This window comes from Dendroctonus ponderosae, unplaced genomic scaffold (assembly GCF_020466585.1).
Source record: "Dendroctonus ponderosae isolate FM_Combo_2020 unplaced genomic scaffold, Dpon_F_20191213v2 Dpon_F_20191213_4, whole genome shotgun sequence".
In the NCBI taxonomy this organism is placed as follows: Eukaryota; Metazoa; Arthropoda; class Insecta; order Coleoptera; family Curculionidae; genus Dendroctonus; species Dendroctonus ponderosae.
In genome coordinates this window covers 13059997-13079034 of record NW_026018611.1, presented here as the reverse complement: position 1 = coordinate 13079034, position 19038 = coordinate 13059997, and the positions used below count along the sequence as shown (strand labels likewise).

The following is a 19038-nucleotide window of genomic DNA, read 5'->3' as shown; positions in this document are numbered from 1 at the left end:
AAATCTGCTGAATATTTCGCATATATCTGAAGAAGGTAAATAAAAGGGACAAATTCTCAGATCTTGCAGATATCAATTATTGAGGAGTGGCAGACCCATCCGAAGCAACACTCATTAAATCGTTATTGCGTTTTTTGTAACAATTCTTTGCGTCATTTACAACACTCTTTTTTATTTGCTATATATTAAAGTTAGAACGTTTCCAGTAAGAAAGTATAATATTTCAAATAGTTTTATTAAACAGACTTATAAGACGTCTTGTTATATCAAATAAACGAATCGATTTCGTTTTAATTAAAAAGAATGATCGTGCTATACTCTGCGGTGAAAGTAAACGCTGAGAAATATGAATCATAATCAATCAATCATATTAATTGCTTAATAAGGGCAATACTGGATAATTACGGCCGTGTATATCTATCGCTCAATACTAATGTAGGAAAGATGCAAAAAACTTAGTTATTAAATGTAAATCAATCAACCATAAATTATGTAATGTGTAATATGTTTCTTGAGCGTTAACCTCGGGGTAAACATTTCTCTCAAAACCCATAACAAAGTCAGTTCAAAGTTTTCCGCGTTTCATCTAAATTAACATTGGCAAGTTTGAAACTCACAGTACGGTACCGTAATAGACATGCGAAGTTAAGATTGAAATGTAAGATTACATCATACTCAATTTAGCCGCTTTTGAGTTACTCATGCCACATCTGTTTCATAATAGCATCTGTATTTTCTGTGGAAACGTTTTTAAATTATCTTTCACCCCCGACCTTGTTTGAAATATACACGATAAGTTGAGATGGTCATAGAAGTATTCCTTTATTCAAGGTTGGCTGGTTTGATATTGTTCTTTTAATACCAAAATAATGAAAATATTTCGGAAAAATGATTCATTTTCTGGTGGAAGGSATAATGCACACAACAAATTTATGTTATTTCCTTGTTTTCATTGTTGAMAAWGCCTRCAATTTRCCATCATGGATCAATCGGCATGAAAAATWGTGCATTGTAAGAAYTTGAAGAAAATGAGGAWRAACATGTTTCCGKTTTTCACAGACAAAACAGTTGAAAAAYCGAACTTACTTATTMATCTTAATTTAAACWATGCCGTGATGTTGAAGTCGAATATCAAGAAGATATTTTGTGATATRTACACAACACAAAGCAGTGATGTGTTTCCGGTTTGCAGAAAAWTAAAGAGCTTACTTGGTTTGAGGAAACGAATGMAAATAGTTCAAAATTASTATTTAAAATCTGAATCCTAYCCAGACAGGGRATATTATGCGCGCATCTTCGAGTACTCGCACTACACTACATTTAATMKGAATTCAAATTTTKTYKGATGGTTACATRTTCATGTTCTCAGAKKTTTAYTKTTAGATTTTACTATGCAAWGCGGTGATAATATAATAAATAAATAAGTCCTTAAATCAATAAAAACTTACTGAAAAATACTGAAAGTATTMTCGTCCACTCGATTTTTTCTTRTACACAGCATATGAACAACASTATTTTTTTTGTACTATCAGTGGCCCATGAAATCACAACAAAATATCAAATCTTCAAATAAGTGTATAATAATATTTTGAAATTCTAAACATGGGCTTAAACATATAAAAATTGGAAACTAATTAAATTCCTGGAAAAACTAACTACAAATTAAAAACTGCGGTTTCTTACCACATTTAAAAATTAAAACAAGTGGAAGGAAGCAAGTGCAATTAATTTTGATCGCAATTTTTAAATTCCTTAACGGAGAAAATCACGTTTACTCTGATTATTTTCTTATGGAATATTCAGGTAACATTCCTCCTTGAATTCCAGCTGTTCCTCCAAAGGTTCTAATGACCATGTGTTTTGATGACTTATTTGGCAAGCAATACTTGGTATTCTTTAGTCAGGGCCCAAAGTCTCACACCTGCCATACTTACATTCATTTTTTTTTACAAAGATTTATTGAAAATCGAAAAATACTTAATAAATATATTTTTTACGCATTTATATTAAACAAATGGTTTAAACGCTGAAGTGTGAAAATAAATTAAATTGTATAAACTGTAGTGAGTGAATGTGCTAGAAGGATCAGCGCGTTTATTCACTTACCAATTAACTATACCAGAAACCTGCACAAAAGAAAAAAATTATTATTTTTTTAAGGGGCTATTTTTAAACTTCTAAACTACCGTAAAGAGTTTGCTGACTCAACAGTGTTTTTGGGTGATCAATGACCACAATATTTTTCAAGAAAGCTACTCGTTCCTTATGTCGGAAGAACCATAAATTTTGATTTGGTGTATAACAGCTTCTAAAATAATTTATATTTTAAGTTTGATTAATTTTTTTTATAATATATATGAAATTTTATATGTCTGTTAAGGTTAATTTGATTTGGTAAATAAAAATTTCAATGGTATTAAGCACTTTTAAAATTTACAGATTTTGGAGATGTGAAAAACAATTTTGTTACGAGAATGATATCCGTTTTCAGGCTGACTAATAACATTAGAATTTAATTACGTGTTCAACCTTCAGGGCTTTTTTATTTCGTTCTCTTTATCGTACCTTCTCATTCGAAACCTTTAATTTTTACGCTAAATTCTTGTTGCTAATGTACATAATTTCAGCATAAATAAAATGGAATAAATGCATATGCAAAACGAGATAGCAATCGACGCTAGTAAATTCGTTTTTATGGTGCTATAAAAAGCGCCAGTTTTATAAAAATGAATAAAATAAAAACCGCTTCAGGACTCACAATGAGAAAGGTACTTCACGGAAAAATCGCTGATTGTTGATTAGTGGAATATAATGGCACGCACTTCACACGACATTCAGCCATTTGTCAAAAGACCCTAAATGATACTTTTCGAAACAGAAAATATTTACTTGTTTTTGAAGAAAAACGATTAGTATAGCTTTCAACTGCAATTATTTAACGTAGTTATCACATTACCTAAAAAAGTAATAGTTGTTCAGCTGATATTTAATAGGGGAGGGCACAAGCACAAATATTTGTTCCAATAAAATTTAACTTTGCTTGTTATATTAACTAAAATTTTGACTAATTAAAAAATAAAAGCATTAGTTGTTAAACTAGATCATCATAAGCCCTCATTAAAAGTACTAATCTATATTTCACGTCTAATAAGAAAGGTAGATCAAAAATTATTTTTATACACATTTTACAGATTAATTATAAATTTTGATAGAAAAGCAGATTACATATTTTAATGATTAAAAAATGTCTGCTTCATTTTGGTTTTTCCATGCCAGAATGTAGGTCTATAATATTTTATGAAAATTTTGCTGCATTTGATTTCCTCGCTACGAAAATACATCGCAGATTGCTGAAAGAGTTTACTTTCGCATTTTCAATATTTGGCGTTATCGATTAATGTTGACTATAGTTTTCTCCAAGTTGAAATGTTTGTAAATCATGGGATATTGCATGCAAAATTTAGAAATATTTCTCCATTAAAAACGTCAGAATGATTGTTGCATGTGAACGTAGAGTTCACTAATATCTACTTACAGCTGCTAGTATTCAATATTTTTTAATGTGATACATAATCTTGTTCAGTTCTACCAACGTGAGTAAAATTATTTTATTGGTCACAATAATTATAGTAACTCTTGCAAGAAAATTTCGGGTGTATTATTTTTTAAAGCCGCGCTTTCTGTAAGTTTTTAGTATAGCTATATTAGACTACTATTAATGAATACTTACCTATGAGACTAGATGCTTAGATTCTGATAACTAGCCATTTTTTTGTAAAACAAGATGGATATCCTTTCAAAACGTTTCTTTCCAACTGCCTGCAACCCGCAAACAAGCAAAACGTAAGTTACGATACAACTAAAAAATACTGTCGTATAACAAAACGCATTCTTTTCATGTTCAGTTGAAGCTTTAGACTCAAGAATTATTAGATCTCGACTTTCAACGTACGGAGGAATTTCGCCAATGGCTTTAAAGACGGAAAGTCACGGAAAGATCTTTTCTGCCTTTGTATTGTCTGAGGATAGAGCTGCATTTCACAAATATGCCAGATTAAATAGACATAATTTTCTTCCATTGTTGTTTCAGTTCTCAACCGCGTTTTATAAGATCGTAGTCTGGCAAAATGGTAATTAAGTGTTTAGGGAGGAATTATAGTAGAACTTGAAATATGAATATATTTCTGAAAGGTCAGAAACCAACTAAATTTCAGTTGGTCTCAATATTGTCATTTAAAAAAGTAGAAAAAATTCTTAAATTAACTATTACGAATACGAAAATATATAGCTGTTCGTACAAACAGATGCACAAACTTTAATTAAAAGTTAGAACCTAAGTTGCATTGGGCAAATGGAGGGACACTTTGAACAATTATTTTCACCTTTACTGATGCTAAGATTTGTCTATATAAATTATACTTTTTAGTAGTCATATGAAACTGATACTTCACTAAATTGCAAAATAAGAGTACGAATTTCTACTTGGAAATTATGATAGAGCTACTCCATTCTATTTAATAGACTATTTAATATAATGAATAATATTTAATGCTACATTGGTGCTATAAAATCGTTTCATAGAACTGTACCTTGGATGATCAAAACGCATGGTGCAAAATGCACAACTCGTATAAAAAGGTGTTTGAACATAGTTTAATGACGACAAAAATAGTTGGCATTCATAAATATACAGAGGTGACGAAACAGGATATATAAAGAAACACTTTGTAGTGTTAATCAGTAAATATTTTAATCAAATTACGAGTTTACTTAATTTTTATAATGAAAGCGGCCGATACATTTTCTGATTTGTTTTCTTCTCCCCTCATTCTCACTAATTAAATGAAGCAGATATTTTCCAGAATGTCGCCTTTTTATTGAATCTTCCATCAAGACGCCAGTGTCTCTAAATAGATACCAAGTCGGTTAACTTCGAAAACAGTTACGTAATCAGGGTTTAAAAGTAATATGCATGTTGTTGTTCATATGCGTTTTCAAAAAACAAGTTTTTCTAATAATTTTCGAAATATTTAGAAAAACGTGATTTTTAGGAACGTTTTTCATTTTAATTAGATTTCAACGTTTCATCTTTTCCATCTCATCTTTGAAGAGCATGATTTATAATTGTCGTTTAAATAAATTGTCAAAATATCTAACACTAAAAATGTACGCTTCCAATCTACATAGGCAGCTAAACAGTAAAAGCACAATCTATCTTCTCTTACAAAGCGTAATAATTCTTGTAACTCTTGAATAAATTAATGGTCGATATTAGTCTGAAGTTTCAGCACAATTCTAAGTGCATGATTTCAAATATATATTATTCATATCAGTTTCGCTTTGCCTTCATGTAATTATAATGCAGGGTACTCTAACTGATGCTTTGAATTGGTATTTCAGCCGAGAATTCCCCTTTTAACACCTTTTGTGTCGCTGTATGCCAGTTTGCTTCTGGCAAGAAACTGGCACAAAATAGAGGCGGAAAATGTTTGAGCGATATCAGACCCACCTGTTTACCGGCGTCTAAATGCAAAACTTCTCTGCAGCAAATTTGAATAAATTCCATTATAATTTCGAATGATACATTTATTGGAAACTGGCCGACGTATTTAAGCGATAGCTTTCAGGGATTTGAAGCTTTTCTTTGAAGATTGGATTTTTAAATAAACTTGGGAATGAGCAGTGGCTCTAATGTTTCCTTCATTCTTTACCTATAAGAATTTTATTGGTCAATAAAATGCGGTAATGCTGGTTGAGAAATAACAGTTTGTATCATTGTCTATATATTTTATATGCGATTTTTTCACTTATATGTATCAGCGATAGGTATAGCTATTTTGCCTTAATAGTTCAAGTTACCTGAACATTTAAGTTTTACAGTTTTATATGTAAAAGCTTGACAAGAAAAATTTGAGACGAAAAATCAGAGTACCTTTAATTTGTATCACAGGATGTGTCTGTCTGCCAAAAATATAATATTCATTGATTGATGTTTTATAAGTCGCAATTTTATCATTATCAGCATTTAAATCGCAAATTATAAACAAAAGTGGATAGATTAGGTTATTCTAAAATGTCGCATTCACAATTCATATCGGTTTTCATATACTTAAAGGTGATTTAAAATCCAAATATTTCAGGATGATTTTTTGTTGAAAATGAAAAGAAGTTGTAGATAAGTTCTATATTGTTGAGGCGAATTTATTTTTTTACAAACTTCTTTTTGGGTATTTTGCCTCAAAAATTTTTGTCTTTAAAAAAGACAGAATTTTCTTTCTTATTTTTTATTTTTTTTTATTTGCAGGATACCCTCTAGGTGATAGTTCTTGATTACTTTTTCATAAATAATTCGTTCTTATTGCGAAATAGGAGAACTATTTATCAATCTGTAATAAAAGACGTGAGGAAATTCTGTCTTTTTTAAAGACAAAAATTTTTGAGGAACACACCGAAAGTGTGGTATTTTCTAATATTCGGTGGTCAGTTCAATATTAAAGAGATATTGAGTTGCATTGGCGGTGGGAATAAAAAGTGTTTTTCCGCCATTTTCAAACAACTGTTTGGCATGAAAATAAACTGTCCCTTCTACTTTCCTTTACCAAAGTTTTTAAAAATTTCCACTCTAACTTAGAGAACAAATGTATGTGTAACTTGGAGTATTTAGAACCGCTAAAGATTCTCCTGTACTATTTTGATTAATTGAGATGTTTCGATATAAAACCCAAAGTTTGAGAAAAAGAGGAGAAGAATTGCAGCAGTCATTGCTGGAAAAAAGTATACTTGAGTGCTGTTTTGTGTTCTGTTTTATAGTACATTAAATTAAGCACTTTTAATAAACTCACGCAAGAAAAATTGAAGTAAAAATGCTTTTTAAACAAATGCTGAAGTGGCAGTGTAAAAAGACAGTTAAAATCAAAATTGTTTGCATGCACAGGGACTTCCTATCCGGGGATTCAATTGGTGGTCACCAAGTAAAATAAAAAAACATATCCTCCTATAAATTATTTAATATTTCTCAGTAAAGTGGTACATTTTGCTGCTTGTTACCAAAATGCAAAATAGTGAATAAAACTCAGTCCAGTCAAGCGCACATCAAATAACATCAAAAATATCTTAATTCATTTGACAATCGTTTATAATAATAATAACAAATATTTCTGAAAACTGCGGTTTTAAAACGAATACTTATTTTGTCACATAATTCGGTGATTACCAAAAAAAAGATCACGGATTACTTATTTCAGAATTTGGAGATATTTGAAAGCGGCCAGTCGTGCTTACGCCTAAGCTGTTGATGTAAACTTAAATTTCTCAGTTGGGAAATTTTCCTCTTAAGCCTTAAAAATCATCTCACTTTATTTCTTTATTATTTTGTAAGAAAATGTGTATCCAGTGTTTTATAGGCATATCGGAACAAAATTGAAATACACTAATAAAGCTTGTATAGGCCGCTCTGAGAAACTACCATTTTACCTAAAGCATTATAAAATAGCGCCATAACCGTCATCGTTAAACAAAATATCTACCATAGAACCGTTTAACGACAGTTATCGTTTACCTAAATCACCTCGTTTCCGCTGTTACCATCATGCTTGAACTTCGGTGCAAATTACGCTCCAAAATTTTACTTGGATTTTTAAAAATTAATGCATAAAACTTTATGACATTCGCTTTCTATATAGAAAATATTTGTGAATTTCTCCAAAGACTCAAAAGTATGTAGCCATTAAAGCTTCCAAGCGCCACGAGCTCAACTGAGCATAAAAGTGATTCAGTGTTGGATTTTGTATCTATTCTCTATAATATTCGCAGCTATTAAATTAACTGCCCACTATCCATAACTATACATGTAATTACCCCTAGAACTAATAACGCTTTATATCTATTGTTACGTTGAAATAGGGATGCTACTGTTGCAGGCAATTAACCAAAATAACTAGCTACTATCGCATACATACATGTTAAATGTATGTGTCTAGAAAATAGCCTGGGAAATGTTATGCCGGCGAATTTAGCAGGCAGATAGACATGCATGTTATATTTAAAGTAAATTATCTACATTTAATAAATTGGACTGTGCAAACCGCTCCCATTAGGTGTATGTTACATATTATTAACGAACGTCTAAATCGTGATAATAAACGCTAGGTTGTTGACCTGTGGTACTCATAAAATGAACAATGACCATGAAAATGGTCCATATATTTGCTACTAAATAGTTGTTACAATCTATAAATACATAACTTTTGAACCACTTATACACCTGAAGACACTTTTTGATATTTTATTGCATACTATTTCACTAACTGATACATTTTCTTTCTTTTCATGTTCCTTGCTGTCTTTTGCTACAAATGGGATCTACAGAGCTCAGTTGGAGTAAGTATCTTAAGCTAAGTATAGGATTTATTGCGTTTGCTATCCAAACAGATTTCCGAGTAATGTTCTCAGGAGCATTTGTTATGTTTTCTTAGCGTCAGTTTTTCTCTGTATAACTTCGTGCAATGCAATATTAAAAAAGGTTTAGTAATTTTATTAATTTCAGCTATACGATACTGTTATTTTATGTCAAGTTATACAGGTTGTTTCACAAACACATGCCTTTGTTCGTGTAGAAATTCCTCATGCGGAACTGATTTCTTTTTAACAGTGTAGATCCTAAATCTGGTATGTTTGCGCATACAGGATGTTAATAGTCCATTGTTGCTTTCTCATAACTATGTTTTGAAATAATATAGTTAGTCGAATGATTACTTGAAACTGAGGGTCTATTCAGATTCAGACAAGATTACATGATATTGCTCCCACTTTGCTACATGTTTTCCATGCGTGTATTTTAATGGCAAAATTTTCAATATGGGTTACAAAATGCCCAATATTATTGAGAATGATGGTTGGTCTGAAGAAATAAAGCTATGCAGGACAGGATGCTCGTCTTCCAATTTTTGTGAAAGCAAAATACTACCTAAAGTTTCTCGCCTCGACTCATAATTTCCGCGTTCTGTTACTTGTCGTAGCGTTACGTTCGACTGAACTGGAATCAATTTCTTCCATTACTAAAATTTGAAATAATCAGTCGACCTTAATTACCATCCAAATATTTTAATCTGCCAGCTTATAACAAACGTCTGCAGGTGTGTTGAAAACTATTTTTAGGTGCCGGTCGTTCAGGACACATAATTTGTTGCTGATTTATTTACGTTTTGCTTTGATTAACTAAACTAGTAAAGTTAAACATTAGTAAAATGTTCGCGGTGGGATTGGAATATAGGACGTAAAGACAAGAAACCCTCTAATAAATGCTAAAACGATGCAAGAAAGTGCGCAAAAATGTGAAACTTTTAGCTCCCAGAACATATCAAAATAACGAAAACTCATTTAAAACCCACTTAAGAATATTCTGATGTAAAAACGTGCAAATCACATTAGATAATATCTAACATTTTAACCAGTAATTGAGAATATAAAGCTGTTTTTTTGGTCAACTTTCAACGAAATTTTTCAGTTTCATGTCTTTGGGTTGATGCACCTATAAAGTAGATAAAACTCGCACGTTTCGTGACGAAAAATTGCGAGAGACATATTGCTTTAAAAAGTAGGTAGATAAAATTAGAGAGAAAACAAATAAATCAAAAATTGTAGCTATGATGTGAAACACAATCGGTCCTAATTTGAGAAATAAAATTTCTAGATGAAGAATATGTAATGTAAATTACTCGGTATCTTTATTGGGTCTTTATTTGCGTTAAATCTAGAGTGAAAACAAACTGGCAGCAAGCTAAAATTCGCAATGCGCACGAAAAAGCTGCTACACATCAAGAATAATTATTATAATTTTTCATTAAATATTGTTTTGCAATATGCAACAGAAGCTCAAAATGTAATGAGTAACATGTTCTCCATATTTACCATATGAAACCTTGATAAAACGCCGAATTACAATCAAATCGGAAATCCATCAGGTTCAAATTAAAATTATCCGAGTAGTAGTCTGATATTAATTACCTCATTCTATTTGCGCATCTGCAGAGTGTTCCGTAATAGTGTGCAAATATTCTAAGGGCGTCTTTCGATAGTGAATAAGACACAATCTTTCTCATAAACTTTTTTTTATTTAGGACAATCATTTGTCGAAATTGATTGAAGCTAGGAATCCGAGTTTTCGTACAAGTAAATAACTATTCGTATAATGTTGGCTGGTCTTGTTTTGTCAACTTAATGTCTGTGGATGAAATAAATCAATATCCTTTTTTAAAATTTCGCGGAAGAAAATCGTGAATAAGGTGTCGAAGTATAATATTACACATTTAACTCGAACATAATGAGCAGAAGCCGGGCATCGGTTCCTGGAGCCTTCTAAAATGTTAGGGATACAACCCGTTTCATCATAGTATTCAATGGTTGGTACTCAAACTCCTAGCTGCTTTTCGTAATTTTTTATATTTTTATGGGCGTAGTTGAAAAGTGCTGTCGCTCTTAGGCTTAATTTTTAGTTAGTTTTGATTAAGTTTGGAGCTTTAGAAATTGGACTATTCGACGATGCCAACGGTTTAGGAATTCAACAATCTGTCCCCGTGTACTAATCAATTTTGAAGCGCAGTTCCATGACATTCACTATAAAGGAAATGCTTATGAGTATATTCTTCCCAGCGGTTGCAATTATTCTTACTCGTATTCCAAAATTTCAACGGAAACACCAAAAAAGTTTCTAAAAGTACTACGCAAAGTCACATGTAACAAATTTCTTGGTAAAACCTCCAGTGGCAAAAATACAAGTGATTATTAGATCCAAAATTATTAATATTTAAGGAACACCATTTGTGATAAATAGGTGTTGTCCGTAACGTTTTGTATACGATAATTGTTTTATTTACTGATGTACCATCAAGTATACGAAAACATCAGTAGTAAAAAACGTTGTTAAAAAATGTATTATACGAGGATTTGTTCTTGAGAGAATTTGCTATTAGGGTAAAGGGCTTAGTGAGCATTAAGAACAAGTGGAGTTGATTTATTTTATTTTAACACATGTGTTGAGCGAGCGAAGATCATCATAAAACATCACTACAATAGTTCTTAAGGCATACTTAATTTCAAGTTGCTTACTTAAAGCGTTTTCGAAAAAATAAGATAAGGAATGCTTTTCAATCATTTCCTCAGGCAAGTCTTAAATCAGAAAGTAGGTATATTCTTATAACTCCGTTTCAAATTAGCTTCTAACCACCACCGTAAAATGCACATAACTATTTTATATATTATGCACATAATTACAGAACACCCTGTCTGAAAACGGTGGTTTACAAACAAGCACATAAGCAGCTGTGTTTCCTTTCAATTTTAGGAAAAAAATTATAACTGAATTCAAGCATTTTAAAACAAAATCATAGTAATTATCAATTTTTTAAATGTTAACGTTTATTTTTGTTATTTGTTTTAATACAATTCTTTATGTACTTTCAATGGAGTAGACAACAACAAATGCAGGAGAAAATAAGGTATTATAAAGCGTGAGATTAATCTGGCAAATTTATTATAGAAAATAATTCTGATTAGTTCCAACAAAACTAAGAGAATATTTGAATTAATAGCAAATTTAAAATTTATAGAAAAATAAATATTAGTGGATGTATTCCAGTTTAATTACGATTATTATTATTACAATTATTATAGAAAATGTAACTTTACTATTCATTGTAACACCCGATATATCATCAACTGATAACTTAGACAATTTAAATAAATCGTGATTTTCTGCATAAATAATAAATATGTGAAATATGTCACATTAACACAACATTAGAAATAGATATACAGACTTGTAATATTTGTTGTATTTTAAAAATTAACTTAAAATATTGCACCCCCAACAGTTTTCTTTCTCGGGGTTTCAAACATGGCTGTTGTCAACCAAGATGCGATTCTCAGTTTCCTGAGGATTAATTGTCCAAAGGAAATGCCATAGGTAACAAAGCGAGGGTTTAGCCCACAAATATATTATACGCATTCTGTCTCCAAAGTGTTCTAAAGCCCTGATAGATTTATCTTTGGATTTGCAACCCATCAATTTTCTTTCGCTTAGAAACTACCAAGTAAGTTCTCTTTTAGAGTGTGTGCTTTGGAGTTGAGCAGAGTTGGCCGGAAATAAAATAGCTATTAGACTGTAGGTAAAGGCGGGACTCAATAATTTTTGAAAATGTACTTTCAGTTTCGGGTAATTTGTTTTACAAAAAAACCATGAAGCATTGCTTTAATAAATTCGAATACAGATGGTTTCTGAACCGCGAATATTGCTGCCCTCTTTATAAGGACCGTATAAGGACAAAAATGCGATTTATTTGCAAACAAGAAAACAGGTTACAAGAATTACATAAAACAAGGAAGGTCCAAAAAATGTTTAAAGTGTCGGTTTAATGCGGATGATACCCAAAGTCTTCGAATCTTCCGAATTTCAAATTGTGATTTTTTCATGTATTCATTCACTATCATTCTATCATGCTGTATTTTGATCTTTATTCCACCATCACTATTCTTATTCATTGCATCCATTATATTAACATGCTTAGCCCATGCAAGAAAAAAATATAAACTTACTGTGTGTTCTTCCGGACTACTTCTTACAGTTAGATAAAAATTTCTGTGATTGCGCTGAAAATCAAATATATAACAAAATTGGTCAATATAAATTACTGAGGAAATATCTCCTGAAGGACATCAATAATAAATTGAAGAACGGATCATCTCAATAATAATTTGCAATAAATTAAGCTTCATTTAAGGACCCGGCTTCATTATAACCAAATAAAGTCTTAAGCATATTCTGTTGACCATGAGAAATGTTGGATGTTGGAAATATCTTGGATAATTTTGAACGAGGATCTAAAACATAGTCTTATGTCTTAATAGATGAACATTTTTTGTCTTGAGCGATCTACCCGACTAAATGATAAAGTGTTTACTTTGAAAAATATTTTTGAAAAACATGGTAATAACGCACAATAGACAACTCTTTAACATATTGTATTATTAATTAAATTTACTATCAAATTACATTTAAACAACCGTGGACAGTACCAAAATACCGTTCGAAAAGACTTTCCGTTCTAAATCCGTTACAGAAATTTGGAATCTTCATGTGTTGTAGGTTTATTACCGGGATTAATCCGACTTTAATAATAATCTTTCATCTGTGGTCCTTTACACAACATTTTATTGATATCGTTCTAAATGCTCAGAATAATATTTTACACCTTAAAGGGACGTTTTTCAAGTTCAAATATCAATGTTGTTAATAGTTCTCGTCCGCTGAGCAGAAGGAAAGAAGCAACTAAATTCAGAAAGTATTTATGCTAATATATTAGTACATTAACTGCACGTTAACTTATACTGTTAGTAACAAAATCGAAAATATTGAAAAATCTAGAATGTGTGAAGTTAATACTTTATCATTTTGTTTATAAATTCTTATGTTATTGTAAATAATATGTGAATGTTGTTTGCACTTTAAATGCCATTACCGGTATTGCATAAACGATACTTTCCTGCAAAGACCAAATTAAAAAACCAAAGCAAGGGACGATGTTGTAATACAGCCTATTACCATCTAATTCCGATTTAATAGCGACTTCAGGGTCTAAATGGAGCGAAAGCCCATATAATTCTTCCAATAAAGCATTCTTAAAATATCGTTTAAGCCTTGATTTATTTCCGCGATTTAAATTGGTGCTTATTTTGGCAGGAACGGAAAATGAAAGAATTAAAAAAAGAAGTATGCTTTTATTTATAAATGTTTTCAAACTATAGCCAATGCTGAAAAGTGGTTTTTTATGGGAGGAAAGTTACAGTAGCTCCCTTAATGAAAAATTTATATAATCGCATGCGTTTTTATTAAGAAAATTGCTGCTTTCCATAGAGAATTTGCTTCCGGTTAAATATTGTCAATTGCCAGGTTTTTTCCTCAAACTGAAAGTGCCATATTCTAGTCTATTTCCTCAATGCGCGTTTCGCCTTTGAAAACATCTAATAAACAATATTCGCAAGCCAATATACTTACATCGAACTTATAATAAAATATTGAGTTATGGATGGATGACAAATAAATATATGTTTATAAATCACAGTCATGCTTTTATGAACGATATAAGCATGAAAATTCTCAATATCTAAAAGCTGTTACTGTTTGAAATTGGCTTTATTAATACGCTTCACAATATCCCGTTTTTGAGAGTAGTCACTTCAAAAACTCATGGAACATTTTCATTAGGATTTATAATATCACAATTCCTCTCAATCGAAATGTTGAATTCCAATTTTAACTCACTTTGCATTCATAAATGTTATACAGGGGGAATATACGGAAGGAAAGTTTACCTATTACGCCGAATCTGAAGCAAGAATGACGCTTATAAGCAATAACAGGAAATCATTACTTTCGATATAAAGCTTAATTTCAATTTAAAAGCAATGCATTCTGGTTTATAGTGTCAATTGCTCATTTTACAAAGCCGCATCTATTAAATAAAATTGCTCGGCAGAAGGGCATCAATCCTATGCAAATTGCTCCAATCCTTTTTGCGCTTTTTGCTTCGTACTAATGGGATTAATTAAATTCGTTTGGAGTATGTTCTGTGGAGTTTATTATTGCTCAGCACCAGTCACAGCATATGCCAAAAAAACGTTTTAATTAAAGCTGAAAAGTTAATGTAGCTGTACCAACTGTGCTAGTTGTATATTTTCTTTTGCGCCAGTAAATATTTTTTCTTAAAGTTTGAACAATTCTGAACTAGTAATTTAAGTAAAATCCTGCTTTATGAAAGAAGAGATAAAAAGTAGGTAAATTAAATTTTTCCTATTGGTTTTATTTTATTATCTTCGTAAAATTTTTCAGAAACTGTAAAATACTTGCATCCAATAACAACACTTAATAATGAAATATAATATCTTAATTATGTAAATGATAACGTAATTAGCTGGAATAAATATTTTGACGGGCAGAAATTCAAGTTTCTAAAAGAACTGGAGCTCAAAATGTTTTACAAATGTTTACCTAGTTACTAATTTACTACTGTACAGCTGTTGATTATTTTGATTTCTCTGTCGCTCCCCCGTCCATTATATGACGATTAGTAAAATATATCGTATAACATCCAACTAATAACATTCAAACCCATAATTTCAAATCTGTATTTATTTAGATTTTAAATCTAAAGCTGAAGTACTCTATATTTTCCTAATAGAGGTTCGAAAGGGAACATTCTCCTAACCACCGAAATCAGACCAGAATATTCACAGGCAAATCAGGTATGAAAATGTTTTGGTAAAACCGTTCAGCTTCTAGCACATCTCTTCTATCTGATTTGCTTGAACTTCCACTTTAAGCAAAGCAATCACATACAGTCACTTTTATCTGATGCAGATTGTCAACAAATTGGACAGGAAACATGATGCCAACACTGCCAACATACTCGTTTCGTTTAAAACGATTATCTGGTGAAGGTCGGTTCAAAAGTCAAGAGGCTACAGTTTGATATCTTTGCTTTAGTCAATAGATGATGCACATTAAATTTAAAGTATATTAATTTTCTAATATTCTCGCAATGATTTCAATGAACAGTGTTCTGAATAACGGCTAAATAAATGTACACTCCTAAAATATGTTTATGCAAATTCGTTAAAATTGTTAACTCCAATATGACATGTATCAAATGCACGAGGTTATCGCACATAGAATACGATAGTCACTTGTTCCATCTGAAGAGCCTACTTCTAAATTTTTAAAACTGTTTAATAGTTTTTATGTAATAAAACTTTATAATTCTTTGAAAAGTCTGGATTTCGGGAATAAAGTATCTTTCGAATGTTGCCGAAAACTTCTGCGACTAACTAAATTTGTATTGATCAACCTTTTCTCGTATTAGAACGTACAATGAGAAATGAACGTTGACTTCAATGTTTTAGTAAGAAATCCAGTTGAAACACGTCGTTTTTCATGCCTACGCTATCCCTCGAGCTTTTCTCCTTCTCTACTCAATCTTTAACTTCCAAATTTCCAGACTCATTTTAAGAATTCTTCTGCTACCATTACATTAAATAATCGTTTTACTTATTAGAACGAATAACTTCAATTCGAATATTTTCCAACCGTTAGACAATGACCCAGTTCCAAAACTTTGTCTGATCACTTCCAGGAATAGATTACGTATAACCTCGTAAGCCAGTTTCAACAGTGCAGCGGATGCATCGATTATATTTTTTTCCAATGTAAAACTTTTACTTTTTTGATAAGTTCCGACAGATCCAGTTGTCGAATTTAGATATTAACTGTACATGTTTTGTATATTTCAATGTTTCATGTCCTGAACAATTTTTGGATTTGCTTTTAAAATATCAATTACTCTTCCTATAAGTGCTAACATAATTTAGCTTTTTAAATTATTTGCTGGTATTAGAGTTTTTCACTTTGGTTTTTCGCCATATATCTTAACGGATGGTACATATGCTTTGCTATGGTTGGTTTCCTTACAAAATTCTAGGTTTTGCATGAATTTGGCCAAGTCTATATTATGGTCATTTGATTAATAAGATCTACCTACTACGTAATGTAAAAACTGGTACATCCTGAGCACTCAGGCGTTTTTATTTCACTTTTTCTGGCTAAGCTGCATGTACATTCCACAATTCCACATATGACCAAAACAGCGGTCTTATCTGGAGCAGAATTTTAAATTATTCTTAAACATGTATTGATGTGTCTCTCGTGTGAGGGCTTCAAGGGAACGGATAAAGTCTTAGATAACCATTCATTTCCATTTCGTTTTCCAGCAAATCTGCCGTTATATACGTCTTCACAAGACAAATGGCAATTGATTTTCATATATATTTTATTCATACAAATTTCGTTGAGTATACTCTAAAACTGTGTAAGCGGAGTATCGTATATGCAATAGGAAAGCAAAACCGTATTTACAAGTAATCAAGTATATTTTTTTAAATTTCGTTGGTTATTTCCTCATTTTCTTTCACTTTCATGGTCATTTTAGTTTAAATACCGCTATCAAATTTTTTTCACGCAAAAACTTACTTTAATGGAGGGCAACATTTAGTTACTTGTGGCCACGAATGGTTTATAATAGAAAGATAACCTGCACAATAGGGAACAGCACTAATATAAAAACCCATTAAATGTTCGGATATCTAAATTAAGGAACTTTCTCGAATAGTCGAAATGAGAATGGTGAAAAGCGATTTAATTCTGTTGGTTTAAAGCTAATCTATAATTGCCGGGACCCAAGACAGACCTAAATAATCTGTATATAATCCAGGCTGTTTCTGTAAAAATATTTGCCCGCTGTGAGGATATAATTTAATAGAAAGCACTAGAATTCGCACTATTAACGTAGAAAGGGTTGAAAATGAGCTGCATTAACTTCACATGTAAAGGCTGTGTTTTTCGTTCAGTTATAGAATTTTGAACTGAAATAAATCTCATAAAAATCATACTAAAGTCATGGTACTGGCTTTACTGAAACCACAGTTGCCTGTCATTATAGCTTGAATATGATTTGGAGCATATGGGCTTTCTCGAATGAAGAGCAATCTGAAAGTCCAATTTTCGGGCACTTTCGAGCAACAGCGACTTCAAATTTATCCTCAGAAGGTATTCCATAGCTGTGATATCACACGATCACGGAGGCCTAATCACCGGTCTATTATGCGAAAATATGCGGTCATCGAATGCGTCCCGGATTCAATTGATAACTTTGCACGTTGTGTGGTAGGTTGCTCCGTCTTGTGGGAACCAAAAAACACATTTTTATGTAGATAACCATTGAGCCAAAAATGAGCTTAACATTTGAACATTTTTTTTGTGAAAATGAGGATCACGAGCAATCCGGTTTTAAGCCAATTCTCCGAAATGCAGGAACGAATTATTAGACAGGGAAAGTGATAAGGCCTTGTTATATCTGACAAAAGGCTGTACACAGGAGATAAAACGTAGAACATAAATAGTAAGGAGAACAATGAAAAGCTAGACAAAACTTGTAAAGACAGTGCGATCACACAAAGAACCAAAAAAAATTGTTGAAACTCTAATATTCCCAATATTTCTGTACGAAGCCGAATCGTCAACTGTGAAAGCACAAGACCAATTGAGTCTTGATCAGTCAAGATTGTGTCCTTAGGGAAGTTAAGGAGCTGTGGCGACTATCCGAATAGTGAACAAAAAGCTACTAAAATACTTCGGCCACGTTACCAGACGCAATAATATTATTTAGAGCGGTTGATTGTCTAGGGCAGAGGTCTGCAAAGTGCGGTTTCAGAGCCGCATGTTGCTCTTTGGCTCCTTAAATGCGGCTCTGGCGCAAATATCCGCGGAACTTTTCGCAAATATCCAAGGAAGTTTTAACTTGAAAAGCAAAGAAAAACGGAAGATCAAAACCGCGAATTTCAAGTTGAGTTCAGATCTACTCCGACATGTCTTATTTGTAAAGAGAAATTCGCGCATAGCAAGAAGTCAAATTTAGAGAGACTTTACAAGAAAGCACGCGTTATTTAGCACTAACTATCCTACCGGTGATGCAAGGAAGAAAGTAGTTGAGAAACTTCAGAAGAGTCAAGAGTCGTCAAGTTAAATTCTGTGCTTAATAACTGGCAAGATTTGCTTTTAGCGAAGATTGAAAAAGTTTTTACCTAAGAGAAGGAAACCGTACACATACGGCGACTACATAAAAAATGTTTTATAAATGTATCCGAAGAGCTATTTTATGAAAAAAGCAGATATTCTTAAAAGAATTGAAGAGTTACCAGGTTAGAACAATTAAAATGTGTTCGAATAGAACCACCCAGCACATCGAAGATCTGAAATTGGATTCGGCTTTATTAATAGCAGTTGACGAGTCTAGTGACATAAACGATACCGCGCAAGTTTCACTTTTTAGATTTATGTCTCATTCAGGCCCTAAAGAAGAACTGTTAGGATTATTAAATGCGGCGGTCAGACGCGTGGAGAAGATATTGCAAATGCTGTAATTTAGTGTATGG

The 19038-nt window shown here is 31.9% G+C and overlaps 1 protein-coding gene across 4 annotated transcripts in view; it reads left to right on the top strand.

Moving 5' to 3' along the window:
• Positions 1 to 19038, top strand: part of LOC109537788 (synaptotagmin-7) — a 136086-nt gene that overhangs the window by 68484 nt on the left and 48564 nt on the right. For all 4 annotated transcript variants that reach the window (XM_048665606.1, XM_048665608.1, XM_048665605.1 and 1 more), the window contains one exon: positions 8368 to 8379. In XM_048665606.1, the coding sequence (XP_048521563.1) occupies positions 8368 to 8379 (12 nt within the window). The remainder of the gene's footprint in view (positions 1 to 8367; positions 8380 to 19038) is intronic.